Below are 15804 nucleotides of genomic sequence, written 5' to 3' on the forward strand. Positions count from 1 at the left end.
AATGCTAATTTCTTTCCAGCAATTAAAAAAAAAAAACAGCAATAACTTACAGGCAAGCTTCTTTCAGGCCATTGCTAAACCATTACTTTCCTCTCAATACTCAAAAGCATACATCAGCCTGTTCTATTTAAAATAGCAGCAGCAAGAATTGAGTAATCCTGACTACTAACCTGGCCAGGGTGGAAAAGAGTAACCCAAACCATAACCAAATTGCAGTGCTCAGGTTTGTTTTGTTTTTTAATTCGATTTGGGCATTGGCTGACTCCCAAACAACTCTGCACTTGAAATAATCCTGCAACCAACCAACCTGGGGTAACTCCCCCCAAAGGAATGGTTGAAAACAACTGTATATGTATTTTTAGATTACAATAAAGAGGTCAGAGTGGAAGTATGCAAATTATGCATGGTGTGGAGAAAGTATACGGGAGACTGCTTTTCTCCTATTCCCAAAATACTGGATCTGTCATCCTGAAGTTGAAAAGTAGGAAATTCAGGACTAAGAGAAATACTTCTTCATAAGGTGCATCACTTAGCAATGATCATCAATGTCAAAGATTTTAAGAGGGGATTGGGCAAATCTAGGAAGGACTACTAAGCACAGCTGTATGGAATGTGGATTTCTCACAAACATCTGGTTAGCCACTGAGGAATAAAATACTGAGTTACATAGATCTTTGGTTTAATCCATCAGTCTTTTTGACATTTTTGCCTTTTTTCAATTGCTAAAAACTGAATTGGACTATACCTAAACTCATGAGTTGCATTTTTAAAGACAAACTGAGGATCCATCAAGTGTTGCTCCTCTGTTCCCTCCTTCCTCTGCACTCCCCAAGTTGACGCCAGAGATTCCTCATCTATCTAGAATGGACCTGGGGAGAAGTGAGGAGTTGCAGGAGCAACCCATTCTGCCAGCCATTTTTGTTCCATTGGGAGACAGTCAGCACCGAATGCAACTCTGAACCTACATGAAATTTAAAAGTTCAACTGATCTTTTATTTATAACAACATTTCTGCTGGCTAAGGCTACACTGTGGCCCTTGGCACCTTTAGCCTTAGTTTGGAAGGAGTTCTGAATGGTTCGTTTCAAACTCTTTGTCATGCTTTTGGTTTGAATTCAGTTGATAGCTGTTATAACTTGAATGAGATAAAGGAGTATCGCTTACCTTTTCCTTGCACACACTTAAATTGCATGTGCACTTCACTGTTTTATCTTGACACTTTTCTCACCAGAGCGCTTCCTGATGTTTGCAAAGCTGTATATCTTAATCTTCTAGTGAAAGCTTTGAAATGTTTAAAAATTCTGCAGCTTTTACTGTAAAATCCACTTGATAAAATTATGTCCATAGTTGGCTAATAAAGAAACATATTTGTGAAACTACCTCCATTTCATAGCTACATGAAGTTGTAACCTGAGAGAGAAGCATAAATACACTGATGGTTGGGAGAACATTTGGCCCCAACCTGGCAGGCCTTTAAGAAGCAGTTAAGATTTGGCTCTTTTGCCAGGCACTTGGATCAGGATCAGCAAAGTTCCCATTTGGAAGAATGCAGCAAGTTTTAGTTCTGATCACCATTTGTTTTATTTCTAATGGCATGTGCTGTTTTTGTTCTCTATTTTTATTGAATGATTTTGTACACTGCCCAGAGTGAGTTGGGTGGCCATTAAAACATTCTAAATAAATACACACATTAGAAGTAGAGATAACTGCATTATGAGTAGCTGTTAAATAAAGCTATTCCTATTCTTGTTGCAATAGTTGAACCTCTGGATTAGGAGTCTTTATTTTGCATGAAACTAGGCTTTATAGTCCCAAAGGATTATCATAACACTGCGTGCAAATCAGCTGCAAGAATATATAATAGTGCAAGGGAATGTACTTTAGGGCAATTAATCTGAACAATTAATTTTTTGTGAATAGACTATATAAGAGTAGTACAGGTTTCCCATCCTTTATGTTAATTTGCTTTATGTTAATTTGCTATTGCTCATTTTTGTCCAAGAATTTGCTTTATGTGAAAAAAATAGCTATTAGGCAATTTGTGTCAGGAGAGTCAATTGGTACCAAAGGACTGGAAACGTAACTTCTTCCCATCAAAACCTCTTAACCTTTTCCTGCCAAAACTCTCTCTGCTTTCACTCACATATTGTTCCAATTGTGTATCCTGCCTCCCACCTACTTCTACACCCACAATGGCTACTACTATTATTATAGGGTCAAAACAGCCATCAACACCTTGTTTATCCTCATTATTCCAAATGAAAAGAAAAAGGATCTCTCTAACACTAGAAACAAAGCTGGACATATTCATCGTGCTGAAGCTGGTGAAGAATCCTAAAACAAGTTTTTAATCTGGGCGAATCTACTATGCACAACAGAACAAAGAATGCTAATAAAATTAATAGTGCTGTGATGCATTCTACTTTGTCATGGTAACCACACACATTAGAAAGCCAGCTGTACAAGAGGTGGAGCAAATGCTTTCACTGTACACTGAACACAAGGCAAGGAAGAAAACATGTTTGAGTAATGTAGTGCTTAAGAATAAGGTTCTAAAATATTTTGAGTACATTTGTCAATGCATTTGAATTACAAAATTTGACACCATACCCCAAAGGCCCATTTTTCCACTGGTTCACTGTCTTGCTTTACACAAATTCACTTTATGTGAAGTTTTTGGAAAATCTAACCCTAGCATAATGGGAGGGAAGCCTGTATTTTTAAAACTATGTTCCATAGAATATCAGTATTCTCCAAACAACTTGAAGGTAATCCACAAACTCTTCCAGTTTTGGGATCTATTCAATTTCTTGAGGCAAAATACCAGCCTATTCAAAAATAATAAGAGTTGGCAAGTCTCTCCTCAGCTATCACACTGAATTAATTGGAAAAAAACCTGAAAAACTTTGGCTGAAAATTATAGGAGGATATTAACTTTTAAGTGAAAAGGCATTTATGATTCTATCATCTTCTGCTATGTATCTTTTTGAAAGTGGATTCTTACCACACACTACAACCAAGATCAAATATCAAAACGGACTTTTTTTACAAATCTCACTCCAGACATTAGTGAAATATGCCATCATATTCAAGCTCATATATCCCATGAAGACTTATAACTGATCTGTTAAATTAAGAGAAAATAAAGTATCATTAAAACATGTATTGTTTCAATATTCTTTCCTTTCCTTTTAAAGAAGAAACAGGTGTTCAGGCAGATGGATGTTCTGTGACCTGGAAAAGTTTAAGAAACACTGAGATAAAGAACAGCAAAAGGAGACTGATTCCATATAAGGTCTTAATTATAGTAACAGCACTTCTTAGCCATAATCAAGGGTTGTGTGTGACTTACTGGATATAAAAAATTCCATAATATTAATGTAAATGTAAATGCTTTAACAGCAATTCTGTTTAACAATTTCTACAATAATTTACTACAACCTATCCAAAGTTAGCAGATTTGAAATAAAGTTATATAGGAATATTTATGTTATGGTAAGAAATCTTGAACAGTTTAACACTTTTATCCAGCAAGAAAGAACAAATACCACACATCTATGAAACGCAACTGCAACATTCCAAAAGTAACCAATCAGTCCTATGCATATCTACTTAAAAGTAATTCACAATGAATTCAATGGGAAAGAAAACCTGTAGTGCATTATTCCCCAATAAGTATCACAGAGGTGTGTAGGTTTTAACTCCTAGAATTCTCAACAATGGCTGAAAATTCTGAGAGTTGACATCCATACATCTGAAGAGCATCGAGATTGGGAAACAATGAACTGGCAAGCTGCATAAAATGTTATCTGTGTGAGATAAATTAATTGGAAATGTACAGCACAGTTCAAAGGGAATGAATATAAAATGCATATAGTATTAACATATATATTGGATGACTCAACATTCTGTTTCAGTAATCCAACAATTTAACAATCTCAAAAAAAGAAAAAGACATTGGAAGTGTAATGTGCAATTTTCAGAGTATGTAATGGGCAGATCCAGTTATATCCGTCTATCAGAAGAAAGGCACTTTCTTCCTATACAGCATGGAGAATCAAAATCCAGCACTGGCTTCCAGCTGGAGGAAGAGGACAATACTTTTGGCCAAACAATCCTTCTCCCCGCGGCCTCCGTTGCAATCACCCATGCAGCTTCTGAAGAGGCACAGAAGGCTGCAGAAGAATTGAAGACCAAATCACCCCCTCCCCCGGCCAACATTCATGGAATTCTGTTGAGTGCAAGTCTGAACCAGCAAAATATGTCAGGTATATGCAGGACAATACACAGTCAAAAGCTGTGAATACAGTGTTTTTAAAAAATAGCATTTTAGAAAGGAATTGCTTCAGTATTACTGTATTTCCTTCCTTTAAAAGTACCTGATAAAGTGGAATTTATGGATAGGAATTATGGATACTTAAACACATACATACACATATCTGGAGACAAACCTGTCATGTTTGAAATAGTGAAAAAAACAAATTAACGACAAATTTAAATTTAATTTATTTATTAAAATAAGATAATCAGAACCTGGGTTTACAATAAATGTTTTTCTCTCAGGAGCAATAAAAACAAATTAAAACCCAAATCAGCAAGGGAAAATCCTGTATATGCCAAATTTCCTTATAGTGCATCTCAAAAAAAAAAAAAAAGTTTTTTCAAACAGTCTAAAGGCTGCTTGTTTTGCAGAAATATATTGACGTTACTTATTTAGTTTTTTCTCCTCCCACAAAACTATCATTTCTCACTGGACCCTCCAGGTGCTGCAAGAAACAAGTCCGAAGTACCCAAAAATTTTTCTTATGTTACCTTATGAAGATTGTAACAAGATTGTGCCAGCTTCTGACGAGTAGTACTAGTTAGAATAAACATCTCATCTTAAAATGATTTTTTTCTCCTATGTGCAAAATTATTTGTAGTGATGAAACTTTATAACCACCAATATTAAGTGATTATGACAAATGCTCAGTAGGGGACACTTCCATGAACTTGCATTTTCCTTTTCCCTTAAGTCATCTTTACAAATTGGCGTTTTAGTTACGATTTCTCCAAGCCAGAATGTTCTTAAGGTATACGAAAAACAGCACCATCTGCATTGCCTTTTCTCAAATGCTGTTGCTATACAAAAATAACAGTTTGTTCAGCAGAATGCAAGAGTTGAAACCAGAAAAGTAATACTTTTTTTCCTTTGTCCTTTTTTTTTTTTTTTTGCATATGGGGAAAAAATAAGGCTCAAGTGCATCTATAAAAAAATAGCAATAGAACTTCTTGTATGCAGTCTGTGCACTATTTCCATATGATAAACTGTAGAAAAAGGCAACATGGAGTTTTGTCCCTGTAGACTTAGAACAGTAGAAATTCATAGCAGCTCATTCTTAAAATTGGCACCCAGGTGAATCCCACGCTGGCTATCCCATTCTGTAAATTGAAGCTTTCAAAACACAACTGCTATAAATAACTGCTACTGGGGAGAACTGTGAACAAGGCACATGGATCTCCTAGAAGACAGGTAACTTTGTTGAAGTCAGCGTGCATGAATTTATGTCCTGGGTATGAGTTGCACGATGCAGAGAAGGTTCTGAAGCACTTCGGTTAATTTTAGGTAAAGAATGTTGCAGCAGTTCAATGGAAGACAATATCTAGAAGAGGAAAGGGAAAGAAAGGGATAAAGGTTTTGGCTTTCAGAAATTCCACATCCATATAGACTATATTTTGAATATTATATTCAGAATATGAACATTATAAATATTAATGTAATAAATAGACAAAAGAAGAAGAAAACATGGGTAGATATAAGGTTAGTTTCAGTTGATGATAAAGGTGATACTTTATGAGCTGGCAATTTCTTGTACTTTGAAAATTGAAACATAGATCATCATTCATTAGAATATAACATAGCCATCTTCTAAATCAAAGAGTTCAGTGACAGAGCAGAATTTTTATTTTTTGACTTGCAATTCACAGAATGTGTGTGCCACTAATTTTTTTCTTATCTTGTTTTATTCAAATGTATCATAAAACTATACTCACCTGTGGAAAAAGAGGTCTTTCTTCCCTCACTTTTTTCACACAATCTGCTACAAGCCTCTTCATAGCTTTTGGACAGTTTTTGTAAAGTTTACTGAGATCAGGTGATGCATAACCACGACCAACCATGAAAATGATCTACGAATCACAAATAAATAGATTTTTGTAAACAGAGTGTGTCAACTTCATAATAAACTACTCATCATTCTCATGGGGAAAAAATGAAGAGCAAATAAGCAGCTGTTCAACTCCGGGTCGGAGCTTACACTGCCCTTTCATACAAGAAGATGCCCATCCAATCCTTTGCATTTGCCAGTAGGGCTTGGAAAGGCCCTGGGATTGCCATTACTACTGCACTAAATTAAGTTCCACCAGGATCACTGCCAGGTTCAGAAAAGAAAAATGCATTCTCTGAAACAACCTGACTCTAGCAGGACACTGCCTGGAAACCCAATTCTTTCAGATGCATTATGGCACAAAAAAGTGGATGAAAGTTGATGGAAACACAAACTATAGCTATTACCATCTTGAGCAAAAGTGAAAAACATTCTAAACCATTCAAGGCAGGGAGAAAATACTATAGAAGGATGTTCTAATGCAGAGCTAGCCTATATTGTACCAATTCAACCCTGCTAGTACAGAATGGAGGTATAACCATCCTGAAAAATAGAACTGCTAAAGCATTCACTTTCTCCTTAGAAAGAGTGCAGAAGCTAACCAAGGAGTAGGAAATCCCTACCAATCAGAGCATAAATAAATAAGAATTGCTGTACTCAACAAGTTCAAAGATTAGGAGTTTCATGTCTTGACTAGCCTTCCAAGTCCTTCTCAAGGGAGATAGATACCTCTGTTCAGCAACAAAGGAAGCTGTGCTCCCTAAAACTTCCCCATGGGACAGATATTCTAGACTCAGCCCATGGTTGGCAGAGGGACTCAGTGTCTCTGCCAAGCAAGGCATGAGGCACCTCCACACATACATTGCCTTTCATCCCTGAAGGAAAAAGGCAGGAACATACCAACTTTACTTCTGCTTAGCAGCAACATTTTCAGTCTATTTATTAATTAGTAGCCGAGAACAGCCCTTCACATCCTCCATTTCGTGCCCCAAGAAGACTTGCTGGTTTGGTTGTCAAATTTACCCACAGTTTTTCTCCCTTGGGAACTTGAAATGAGTGGGAATGCTTCCAGGACAATCCCTAACTCTGCAGCTTCCATTTGGGAAGAAGGCCACTCATTTATTATGCTCACTAGAGGAAAGTGTCATATTTGCCATGGCAAGTGAAAATGTTGAAGCCTAGCATGCTCTAATCGCTCTCTTCAGATACTGGATTAGTTAGATTTTTTACTATTTTAATTCCATCATATCTCATTGCTCTGAAGTAGTTTCCCATCTAGCATAATTATTCGTAAGGCATAGCGTAAGGCAGAATGCAAACAAAAAAAGAAGAGTACACAAGCACTTTGGTATCCTGCTTCTAGTCTCCGATTAACAAGAGGAATTACTAAACCAATTCTGGAAGACCAAAGAGAAATAAAGGGAATTCTTAGAACATACAGTGTGAAAACACCAATGGGCACAGTTAGTTCAGGGTAGGAGAACTCTAATTCTCCATTTGTATCATGTAATCATGTACTGGGCTCACAAAGAGAGCGCACAGGACAAAGGTGATGACATTACACTGACCTAACTGAAGTACTGTCAATGGAAACCATTGCAAAATTATTGAGAAGGCACACACTATCATATCAGAGAGATATGATCTAAATACAACTCCTAACTATATATTTCTTTGCTCTGTTACTTTTCATGGAAAATCTATATAACTTGAAAACAAAACTTGATCCAAAAATATAAAGCATTCCATCAAAGAATAATAATTTCTCACCTGATCTCTATTGTTAATATGTGAATACGGTAACTCTCCTGTCATCAGTTCATATAGTACTATTCCATAAGAATAGACATCTGATTGAAAGCTGAATGGATTGCTATCTTGCATTCGAATTACTTCTGGTGCCTTTATAAAACATAAAATGAATTTTTTTGAAAAACATCATACCAACCCAATCCCAAAAACCATACCTGATAACCATAACTTCACAGTCTAGAAGAGTTAAACTCTGAAAATAACTTTCTAATGCATCTAAATTGGGTCCAAGACCATACGCACATGCCCATCCACTATTCCCTTTCAAGGTAAGTAAGCAATGTTACGCAGTGTGGAAAAGGAATGAGAAGTAGCAGGTCAAAAAAACTAAAGGTATTAGGTAAGAAAAAGATCATGAAGCATAACTTAAGCTAGTGTATGCCAAAACCATTCACCTTGTCTTACATTTTTTTTTCTCTTTATGATATCTGTCAGTGAACGACGGTTGAGCAGCAAATTACATTAAGACTATGGACTTCTACACAGGCTTTTCAAAGGAAGGATCTAGCGTTGCTCAAAAATTACGCCTGTAGCGTTGGATGAATACGGAAGGCTGGGGCCGGATCTCTCCCCAGCAACAGTCTTATGCACGGATGTAATGGAGGGTCGAACATTCTGAAGGCAGGGGTGGGAGATGTCAATGTATGCATAAGTGCAAGCTATATAGTTTGGAACTGTACTTAAACCAGGTCATTGAAGCAAAATTATTACTTTGTTTTAGAAGCCCTGTATCCTATAAACACAAACGTACTATTAACACTGCAGCATCAGAAAACACATGATTCTTTCATAACAAGGAGAGCAGCTATAATAGAATAGAAAATACTGTATCTTGGGGATTAAAGGTTAAGATAAAAAATTTTTTTTCAAATTTGTTGTACATAAATAGTCATTAATGTTAGATGAATGACATATAATTTAATCAGTAATTTTTTTCCTTTATCCTTGAGACACCTTACCATCCAGAGAACAGATCCTGTAGGCTGTTCTACCTGTTGAGAACCACTCCATCTGGATTTGACTGTTGCCAAACCAAAGTCTCCTATCTTCACTGTTCGATCTTCATGAAGAAATATATCTACACAATTGTTAAGGAACACATCTAGACCATAATTTGAATTACCAAGCACTGTCCTGCTTGCAAGTAGGTCAGCCAATGTTTTTAGGCTGTCCATACTGTTAACTGCAATATTTACAACAATTATTTATATATTTTTTAAATTTATATATCAAATTTGTCACCGCCCATCTTGTTAAAAAGCGACTCTGGGCTGTTTACAGAAAAGATTAAATCAGTTAAAATACAATATAAAAACAATCTTAAATAATAAATAATAAATAAATTCAAAGAATGATGGGATTTGGCGAATAGCTCAGGGAGCATCATCAGGGCATCAGCCACCCCCAAGATTGATTAGTGCTCTTATCACCCCGTGCAAGCTGGCAGAGCCAGGTCTTTAAACCTTTCCAGAAAGCCAGGAGGGTAGGGGCCCACCACACTTCTGGGGGAAGAATATTCCAAAGGGCGGGGGCAACAGCAGAGAAGGCTCTCCTCCTGGGGACCACCAGCCAACATTCTCTCGCTGACGGGATCCACAACATGCCTCTCTGTCTGACCAGGTGAGACAGGTTGATGTGACCAACACCTTGGATTGGACCCGGAAGCAAACTGGCACCCAATGCAGCTCCCGCAGTGAAGGTGTTATATGTGCCATCCTTGCACATATAACCTGCATGGTCCGTGCAGCTGCATTTTGAACCAGCTGTAGCTTCCAGATACTCTTCAAGGGTAGCCCCAAGTAGAGCGCATTGCAATAGTCTAACCGAGAGATGACCAGTGACTGACTGGAGAGCCTCCTGATCCAAGAAAGGGCGTAACTGGCACACCACACAAAGGTGGGCAAAGGCCCTCCTGCCCACGACTACCACCTGCTCCTCAAACAGGAGTTGTGAGTCCAGGAGGACCCCCAGTTTAATGTATATATAAAATATATAATATTAATTGAAGGTGCCACGTACTGTAAGAATTTCTATGCTTCTTTATCAGCTTCCAACAAGATAACTACCATTTTTGCTTGTGTTTTGCCACATCAAAATATCATTGTTTGCCCTTCTTCCCACCTACAAAACCCAAGACCAAATCTCCAAGTAGGCCAGCAACACTTTTCCTCTTATTACTGTCATTTTGATTTGGGAGAAAGACCAAGAAATAAATTGTTTAATGTTTACATGACTGCTTTACATAGATGGGACTGGCACTCACTATTCTTAACTGATTCACCATAGGATTTACCAATGTTATGTAACAAGTTTTATTGATCACTTTTATTATTTTGACTTCTAGAGTATTTAAATTGTCTATTTTTGCAAAGAAGTACTGTTTTAAGGGCATTGTATTTCCAAAAAAATACTGCATAAAAACTTGTCCATAAGCAGGAAGACTTAGGAACAATTAGATATGAGCACTTTCCAGTTAGGGACTATATGCAGTACTGCTTATGCTGTGTGAGTTTTGAGTAATACCTCAACTAAAATAGCAATTTACAGCCGTAAGTGGTATCAACATAACTAATGAATACAAAAGGATTCATTTGTTTTGTCAACAGCAGTAATCTTGATCTTATGAAATCACTACCATTAGTTAGCAATGCCAAGCTTCTTTACTGTCTTAATCAAATAACTATCAGAAATCTCTCAAGTAGAAAGGATACTATTTGATTTCATGTCTCTGTGTATTATATTCTTTGCATGCAAGTAGCTGTAAATAGAATTAGATAAATTTGAGCTATTTCAAAAGCAATAAGCAACTGAAGTAATTCCCCCAAAATGTTTTAGATGAACAATTCTATCTGTGTAGAATCAGATAATGCTATTTCTTGCCCTACAAAGAGAAATACAGGTAGCCCTCGGTTAACGACCACTCCTTCAGTGAGTATTCATAAGTCACTCCCACTCCCACTGCTTTTTCTCCTGAGGAGCTTGGGCACCCTCCTGCCCCCTGCAGTAGGCACCCCCACCCAGCTGCACTCCTGCCATGCCATAGCAGCCACCTGCGAGCCACTCAGGACTTGCTATTTCCTGCCAGCTTCCCCACTGATTTTGCTTGCGAAGTCAGTGGGGAAGCTGGCAGGAAGTCATGAGGAGGTCCTTGCTTAATGACCCACAATCCTTGCTTAACAACGGCAACCGAGGACTGCCAGGATTGCTGTTGCTAAGCGATGTGGCCACATGACGTTGCGTTTTTCAATCGCATTGCTTAGCAACAGAAATTCCAGTCCCAATTACCATTGTCAACTGAGGGCTACCTGTAACTAAACCCCACTTGCTCTGGAGTACTGCCCAGAGTTTCAAATCTATCAGGAAGCACAAAAGGCTTTGCCAAAGACTTAAGATAACATTCCCTCTATAATCATTTTTGTTCTACTGAGCAGTCAACCTCACTTTAACAGCTTCTTAATGCAACAAGTTCTGTCATCATTAAGCCTACTCACTCCATTCCTTGTGCTGTCTGTCTTGCAATATCAATTCGCTGTAACATTGGAAACTTGGTCTCCTGAACGTGCAGGTGTTTATACAGGCTACTTCCTTCACACCACTGTGTGACAATGGCCAGATTATCTTTAGTCATGTAGCCCATAAATAGTAGAATATTAACATGTCGAGTTTTCCTACCAGAGACAAATAAGAAAACATGTTCAGCTGAAATTTAAACACCTTAAAATCTATAAAAAATGCTGGAAGTTCAGCTTCACATGGTTATACAACATAATGTAAAACAAATGAGATCCGGATGAACTTCTAAACTAAATCCTCAGTGTTGACATTTAGTTTTAGTTTTGCTGTAAGTCCAGCACAATATCCTTTTAAGTTACCTGGACTGCATGCATTAGTTTATGGTAGGACTCTGTTCACCCACATGCTAGGTGGTACCCCTTCATTAGTATAGGGGTACTTATCAGTTTATCTCATGGCTTTTGGTTTATGAAATCTCACAGAATTCATTTTGTCTCCTATCTCTTAATATCTTGATAAAAATCACAGATAAGAACACAGAAAATTTTATACTAATGATATCAGTACTCCTGCACCAAAATTCAGGCTCATTTTTGAAGCAGAGCTTTGAACACACAGCCCATTATGTGCAACTGCATAAGTACCCAGGACAAATACAGTTTGGGCGCAGGCTTTAATACAGTCACTTGCCAAGTCTGGTTGCATATGTAGATGATACAGCCATTATCTCAACTGAGAAGAACATTAAGATTAACTGCTTGGTTATTAACTATAAAAAAAAAACGGTCTTTCAAAGAGACCCTCTCAATATGGCAAATTAACAGGAAAGTTATGAAACATTTTAAGAGCTTGAAATATCTCAGAATTGTTTTCCATGCTATGAGTACTTGAAGAGTTCAGTATTTGAAAGACAAGGAGAAAGCTGCCATCTTAAGTTGTTTTGTATGAAAGAAGGTTATTACATACTGGGTAGATTAAAAGCGTTCTTATTTTTGAATATTTTAAGGCATATATTTCAAATTCAGTAATGTGTCCCAAACTCAGTCCTTTGGGTTCAGGCTGGAATGGCATCAATTAAAATTTGAGTTCAGATAACAAACATTACCAATGGGTTAAATTAAATACTTTCAATCTAAGCAATTTCGCTGTTCTGACTTTTTAGGATAAATTTCAGTCCTTTGGTGGAAATTACTTAGCTGAACTCTAAGGTATCATAGACTTTCATTTAATACACTTATCTCAATACGTTTTGAACAGACCAAATCATTCTTCAAGGAATGTGGCAGGGACATTGATTTACAAAATTATTTCAGCCAGGTTTATCCTTACTTTACCCCAGTGAAACTAGAAAATAGTATTGCACCTGCCCATCATTTAATATTACATCCACAAATACCAGAAGAGTCTTCATGTTAGCCCATTATAACACCTTTATATCTGTTCTTCCAGAGACTAAATATTCTTAAAGAATAGTGTCTCTATGCATATAGTGAGGGGGGAATCAAAACTGTGGGGTGGTTATTGCTGTGCTGTTTCTTTGTAGAGATAATCAGGCTATATATATTTCCTCAATCACCAAACGAAATTAGGCAGGACTGGGGATGATGACGACAATCTTGCATGAACTGAGGAGGAGGTGGAGATCTCTGGTAGTAAACTTTGCTTCAAGTGGGAGAAGTCCAAGTATTGCTTTATGTTAATATAATTTTATACGTATTTTGGTATATTACCTTAGTTATATTATGTTTACATTTTGATGTATTTATTTTATTATTGTTGGTTGCTTAGGTCTATAAAGGCAATAAACTAAATTTAAAATTCACTACAGTTTAAGCAACAATATTGAGAGGATAATTTTCAGCAACAGAATGTTTTCTAGCAATGACATTTTGGAAGTTTCTCAATTTTATTTTTCAACATAAAATTCCAGATACCTGGAATATGATATTATATCATATAAATTCAAAATTGTCACTGCACATATAAAGCACAGTGCAGATATGTGAACAAATCATGCTGATTTCAATCCCTTTATTTTTCCTCTTATCTGCTATCTGTTACTTAGATATCTTCCCTTGAAATATATATTGAAATTATTACATTAACAATTTTATTTTTTTCATCCTGGAGATCTATCCATGTGGGTCATGAAGAGTCAACATTGACTTGATAATACATAAACAATCAATAAATCAATCAATTTTCTTTTTTATTCTCCCCACCAGCACTTTGTACTGTATTTAAAAGCCTAGTAATGATTTACCTTAATACAGCTACTTCATTTCGAAAGGCCTGAAATTGTTCTGGGGTTGGATCTACAACTTTTAGTATCTTTACTGCTACATCTCCTGCAAAAATAATTAGCAATAAGCATAACATCAAAATAATTCATGGAAAAGTCTCAAGTGCAGAATATTTATGTACTTATACAACTGCTGTATAGTAAGGGAGACCTTGAAAAGAATGTGCCAGTTACAGTGGACAGTAAAGCTAAAAGTTTCACTAGTCTGCATGAGGCTACTTCATAAACATTTATGCTTCTTGACAGAGATCTACAAAATGGACTTTCAGACCGAAATCTACATATGCATTATTTTTCCCTCGGAGACCGTACCAGTTTAGATAAAAGCAAAATTGTTTGAATGCAAAATGCTCTGTTTTTATTTTGAAACAACCCATTTCAAATGTGGAATAAGCTGTTCTGATTCTTTCTTAAAATGTATTCAAGCTGTCTGAATCAGCCCTGTTTTGACTTCAAGACATGGTTTTGAGCTCTAAACATCCTAAATGATTGAGATGTGCATTTCACATTATAAACAGCTATTTTGTTCTCAAAACAAGTCACTTCAAATTCTAAATATTTCAAATGCAAAACATTTGCATACTACTAAACACATTATTCTGTTAACTAGTATTTTAAAACTGTTACATTAAAGAACCCATTGTTATAGACAGGCCTTTGATTGTGGTGATCACATCAAGCGAATGTGCTTAGAAAAATGGGAATCCCAGAACATCTCATTGTTCTCATGAGAAACATATACAGAGATCAGGAAGCCGCAGTACAGACAGAACATGGTGAAACAGACTGGCTACAGGTTGGCAAAGGAGTGAGACACGGCTGTATAAGCTCCTCTTATTTATTCAGCCTATATGTTGAATATATATTAAGGGGATCTGGATTGGAAGAATAAGCATGGTTCTAAAATTGGAGGAAGAAACATCAATAGCCTTAACTATGACAATGACACTACTCTGATAGCCAAAAACACAAAGAATCTGTAAGCTTTAGTGATAAAAGTCAAGAAGTAGAGTGAAAAGCTGGGAGTAAAATTAATATAAAGAAGAACAAATTAATGACAATAGGTAACCTGTTTTTAATTGTTTTTATAGTTCTAGAATTATTCGCTGCCCAGAGTCACTTGGTTGAGATGGGTGGCTACAGAAATTAAATAAATAAATAAAACCAGCCTTAGAATTGATAATGAAGCTATTGAAGTTGTAGTTAGTTGATCCTAAAAGGCAGAAGCTATCAACAGTAAAGGAATATGCTGCAGACTAGCACTTGTAGAGCAGGCATGAGGGCCTTGGAAAAGATATTTAGATGCTGTGATGTGTCTATACCTACAAAAATCAGAATAGTGCAAGCAACAGTATACCCTCTGACACTCTATGGAAGTAAAAATTGGAATTTGAAGAAGCAGGATAGGAAGAATATTGAGACATCTGAACTTTGGCATCAGAGAAGACTACTGAGAATACAGTGGTCAGCCATGAAAACAAACGGATCACTGAACAAATCAACCCAGGGTTCTTCCTCAAGGCACAAATGACTAGGCTCAAATTATCCTATTTTGGACACATAATGAGAAGACCTAGCTCTCTGGGGATGGCTTTAATGTTGGGAAAGGTGGAAGAAAACAAGATGACCAGCAACAAAGTGGGTGCACTCAGTTACACTAGTGATGGGTGCACCAATGGAAAACCTGAAAGACCAAGTTAGGGACAGATCATTATGGAGGTCAGATCATCTATGTGGCTGCTAAAAGTCAACACTGACTTGATGGCACATAATCAATCAAAAGTTAAAAGAACATAGCTATATACAGTAAATGATTATGTAAAAACACAAATTCATCTCTTTGCAGATGGTATGCTTAGTATTCTAAGAAATCCAAACAGAAACAAATATCAGTTGTACTTCAAATGGTATACAGATCAGAATCTAAAGATCTCCATCGGTTTTATAACTTGAAGGTTCTTTCAGTTGGTGAAACAGCAATCTTCTCCCATTCCCTCCCTCACCCTGAATGCTGCCAGCCAACACTGTTGAA

General features: G+C 36.8%; 1 protein-coding gene across 9 annotated transcripts in view; it reads right to left on the minus strand.

The window, feature by feature from the left end:
- Positions 1-4510: 4510 nt before the first annotated feature.
- RAF1 (Raf-1 proto-oncogene, serine/threonine kinase) overlaps positions 4511-15804 on the minus strand; it is a 113040-nt gene continuing 101746 nt past the window's right edge. For all 9 annotated transcript variants that reach the window (XM_088134121.1, XM_088134120.1, XM_088134123.1 and 6 more), the window contains 7 exons: positions 13734-13818; positions 11449-11625; positions 10669-10715; positions 8917-9035; positions 7916-8047; positions 6033-6167; positions 4511-5641 (listed from right to left, as the gene is read on the minus strand). In XM_088134121.1, coding sequence (XP_087990247.1) covers positions 5501-5641; positions 6033-6167; positions 7916-8047; positions 8917-9035; positions 10669-10715; positions 11449-11625; positions 13734-13818 — 836 coding nt within the window. In that variant the 3' untranslated portion in view covers positions 4511-5500. The remainder of the gene's footprint in view (positions 5642-6032; positions 6168-7915; positions 8048-8916; positions 9036-10668; positions 10716-11448; positions 11626-13733; positions 13819-15804) is intronic.

The sequence above is a fragment of the Python bivittatus genome, unplaced genomic scaffold, assembly GCF_059951505.1.
Source record: "Python bivittatus isolate LINGU-HERP-01145 unplaced genomic scaffold, Pbiv_v1 ctg000080_np1212, whole genome shotgun sequence".
In the NCBI taxonomy this organism is placed as follows: domain Eukaryota; kingdom Metazoa; phylum Chordata; class Lepidosauria; order Squamata; family Pythonidae; genus Python; species Python bivittatus.